Below are 2,928 nucleotides of genomic sequence, written 5' to 3'. Positions count from 1 at the left end.
CCCAGAAATTAAAGACTGTTTTGCGAACCAACCCCTGTAACAATTGTCACTAATGACCATAACAAGTAGGACTCCATAACCTAAGAGATACATACAACATAATAAATATTAAATTTTGTTTCAAACTGTCCACTTACTGTGAATGGTGTGTTTTTTTATATGATGATAGTAGGATGTAAAACGACTTCACAATTTCATACTGGTGGGGAAATAGATGTGACTTGTTTTATATTGCGTTGTGAAAACAAAAACGAGGTTAAAAAGTACTCTACTTGAGATTTATAGATTTGTAAATATATTGTGTTTATTGGTAAGAGAGTTCATAACAAGTGTTAGACTTTTTTAGACACTATCACTCGTGAAGAGAAACGGCTCATTGGGTAGGGTGGAGTGTCCACACCGTATGTTCTACGAATAATCTGTCGTACTAATAACGTGTCCCACGGAATCTGAACGGTGTATTTTCCGGTGAGACTTTTGTACGTCAAAACGAGTTAACCCCTCAGACCCCCCCTAGGCTTTTGGTACAGTCATAGACCACACTCCAATCCATATCCGATTACAACACTGTAGCTCACTCGGGCACAAGTAGCAGGTATGTGTATGCGACGGTAGGATATGGGGTGTGTGGGTACCCGTGAGCTATGTTTGTAATGGGATTGGGATTGGGATGAGGATTGGGAGTTGGTCTATACTGACCAAAAGCCTGGGGGTCTGGGGGGTATTCGTGTTACGTGCAAAGTCATCACCAGGAAAATAACACCGTCGATTCCGTATGGACACGTTATTAGTACTGCCAGATGTAGTCTAGACTAACGGTTGGACACTCTCACTTCTACCNTGGAGATGAAGCCACTTTGCCGTGTAACAAAGTGACCCATGATCAGGATGAATGTAACAGTACTACCTGGCTCTTCAGTGATTCAGGAAGCGCAGTAGAGCTGGTTAAAGGTGGGCAGATTGGTAACCATGCTAAATCAGACAGACTGAGAGTTACAGAGAAATGTTCTCTGGTTATAAAGAAGGTCACAGAGGAGGATGCTGGTTATTACACCTGCAGACAGTTCAACAAAGCAGGTCAACAACAAGGTTCAGACTTTCAGGTTGACCTGTCTGTTGTTACCAGTGAGTATTTACATCATAATGTTTTCCTAACGTTCTCTGTAGAGCAAAATACTAAAACATTACAATTATTATTATTACAGTGCTGAAGTTAATTATTATCTTTCTCTCACAATATCTCCATCTTCAGTGACTGAGCATCAGGTCAATGATGAGGTGACGTTACGCTGCACTGTGACGACACGTGGAGGGTGTAGACTCTCAGTGAAGTGGCTGCTTCACGGTGAAGATGTCGAAAAAGAGAACAAGGATATAAGGACATCACAGTCTTCCTGCTCTGCTTTTGCGACATTTCCGACCTCTCATTATAGTTACACACAAAGGTCTACATTTTTTACTTGTGCAGTAAAGTATGGTGGCAACGTGCAGACCTTCAGTCCTCAGTCCTCAGGTGAGAACATTTGTGATCACACTGTTTAAAGTCACTTCAAAGTTATATGAAAAATTACATAAAAAGGGTGTTTATCTGATTTAATAAAGTTTAAACATTACGTCACAATATATGGTAAGCATATTACTTCTGAAGAGTTGTGTTCATCTTGTTCAGATGGGGACAAACAAGCAGCAACAACATCAACAACAACAACAACAACAACAAATACATCAGGTCGCATCAACAACCCAGGTAAAAACTAGACAGTTTCAGCAATCTTTAACAAAACTAGTTTACGGTACCTCAAATATTTAGTCTGTTTTTGTGGCGCTTCATATTTCCTCCTCTTTGAGCTACGGTGGAAATATCGCATTAGTGTATTTGGTCCTTTAATTAAGTGTTTCTGGTTTATTTTGTGAAACTAGTTGCAGATTAAAGTTTTTTGGATGCAGTTTTTGTCCCAAAAGTAACTTTGATTGGGTATAAACTAACAAATACATGTTTTAACATCTACATGTAATGTAAGTATCTCCGCTATTCACCTCACCTCCAATTTCGCCCATTTATTATCGTTTCAGAATGGTGGTTGTACACGGTTCTGGCTTTGGTTCTCGTCGCACTTCTGATAACCATTGTGGCTTTCATCACATGGAGGAAAATGAAAGGTGAGAAAATATACATGACACTTTTTGTAAACAACAATTTATTTTATAAAATCAAATGAACAATGTGGAAATTAAAGTCAACCCCCTTTTGTTTGTCTTTTCAGGGAAAGAAGCACGGGAAAGTGACAGTGTTGTGAGTACTTAAATATATATTTTTATTTAAAGTTGAAAAAAAGCAAGTGTTTCATAACCATTAGTGACTGTGCTGTAATTCAAAAAAGGGGTTGCATTCGGTAAAGGAAGTGATTAGGAGGAAATGCAAAAAGGGCCGTAAACTAATGTTTGGGATTTGCTTATTTAACATGAGCACCTCATAAATGAATACAGGACATCGTAATCATCCTTTCCTGCAGTGTGTTATATAGGATTTAGTGAATGGTCTGCAAAGGCTAAAATCCCTGTGTTCCATTCAGAGGGAGTTCTTTTCCCACACACCTCACCTCACTATGTAACACATGTGCTACTATTGGCCAGCGCTCGAATACATTTGACCTAATAGGATAATCTCTAAGTGGTTGAACAATCAAAACAGAGCCGGCAAGCTAACCAATCAGAGCAGACTGGGCTCTGGTTTCAGACAGAGGGGGAAAAGAGGTGCTGCAGCACAGGCAGTATGAGAACAATAAAGAGCTTTTTGAACATTAAAGCACGGAGACATGAAGAGACACTACATACTGATATACACCTGAACATCAGCAGGAGAGGACTCTTTAAAGTAGAGACACTACATACTGATATACACCTGAACATCAGACTGCCAAGGCACAC

At 39.5% G+C, this 2,928-nt stretch overlaps 1 protein-coding gene across 1 annotated transcript; it reads left to right on the top strand.

Annotated features, from left to right (window-relative positions):
- The first annotated feature begins 618 nt into the window (after positions 1 to 618).
- LOC104941213 (uncharacterized) lies at positions 619 to 2,337 on the top strand. The gene is made up of 6 exons (XM_010766280.1): positions 619 to 637; positions 847 to 1,125; positions 1,253 to 1,513; positions 1,670 to 1,747; positions 2,074 to 2,160; positions 2,265 to 2,337. Exons 1-6 carry the CDS (start codon positions 619 to 621, stop codon positions 2,303 to 2,305), a joined length of 765 nt encoding a protein of 254 aa, XP_010764582.1. The 3' UTR covers positions 2,306 to 2,337.
- The last annotated feature ends 591 nt before the right edge of the window (positions 2,338 to 2,928 follow it).

The sequence above is a fragment of the Notothenia coriiceps genome, unplaced genomic scaffold (assembly GCF_000735185.1).
Source record: "Notothenia coriiceps isolate Sejong01 unplaced genomic scaffold, NC01 NC01_scaffold00003274, whole genome shotgun sequence".
In the NCBI taxonomy this organism is placed as follows: domain Eukaryota; kingdom Metazoa; phylum Chordata; class Actinopteri; order Perciformes; family Nototheniidae; genus Notothenia; species Notothenia coriiceps.
The sequence above is the reverse complement of the archived record's forward strand: the minus strand, read 5'-3'. Positions and strand labels throughout refer to the sequence as shown.

Coding starts and splice junctions, on each gene's coding strand:
- LOC104941213 (XM_010766280.1), top strand. Junction 1,126..1,252: donor TGACCTGTCTGTTGTTACCA/GTGAGTATTTAC, acceptor CTCCATCTTCAG/TGACTGAGCATCAGGTCAAT. Junction 1,748..2,073: donor AGGTCGCATCAACAACCCAG/GTAAAAACTAGA, acceptor TTATCGTTTCAG/AATGGTGGTTGTACACGGTT.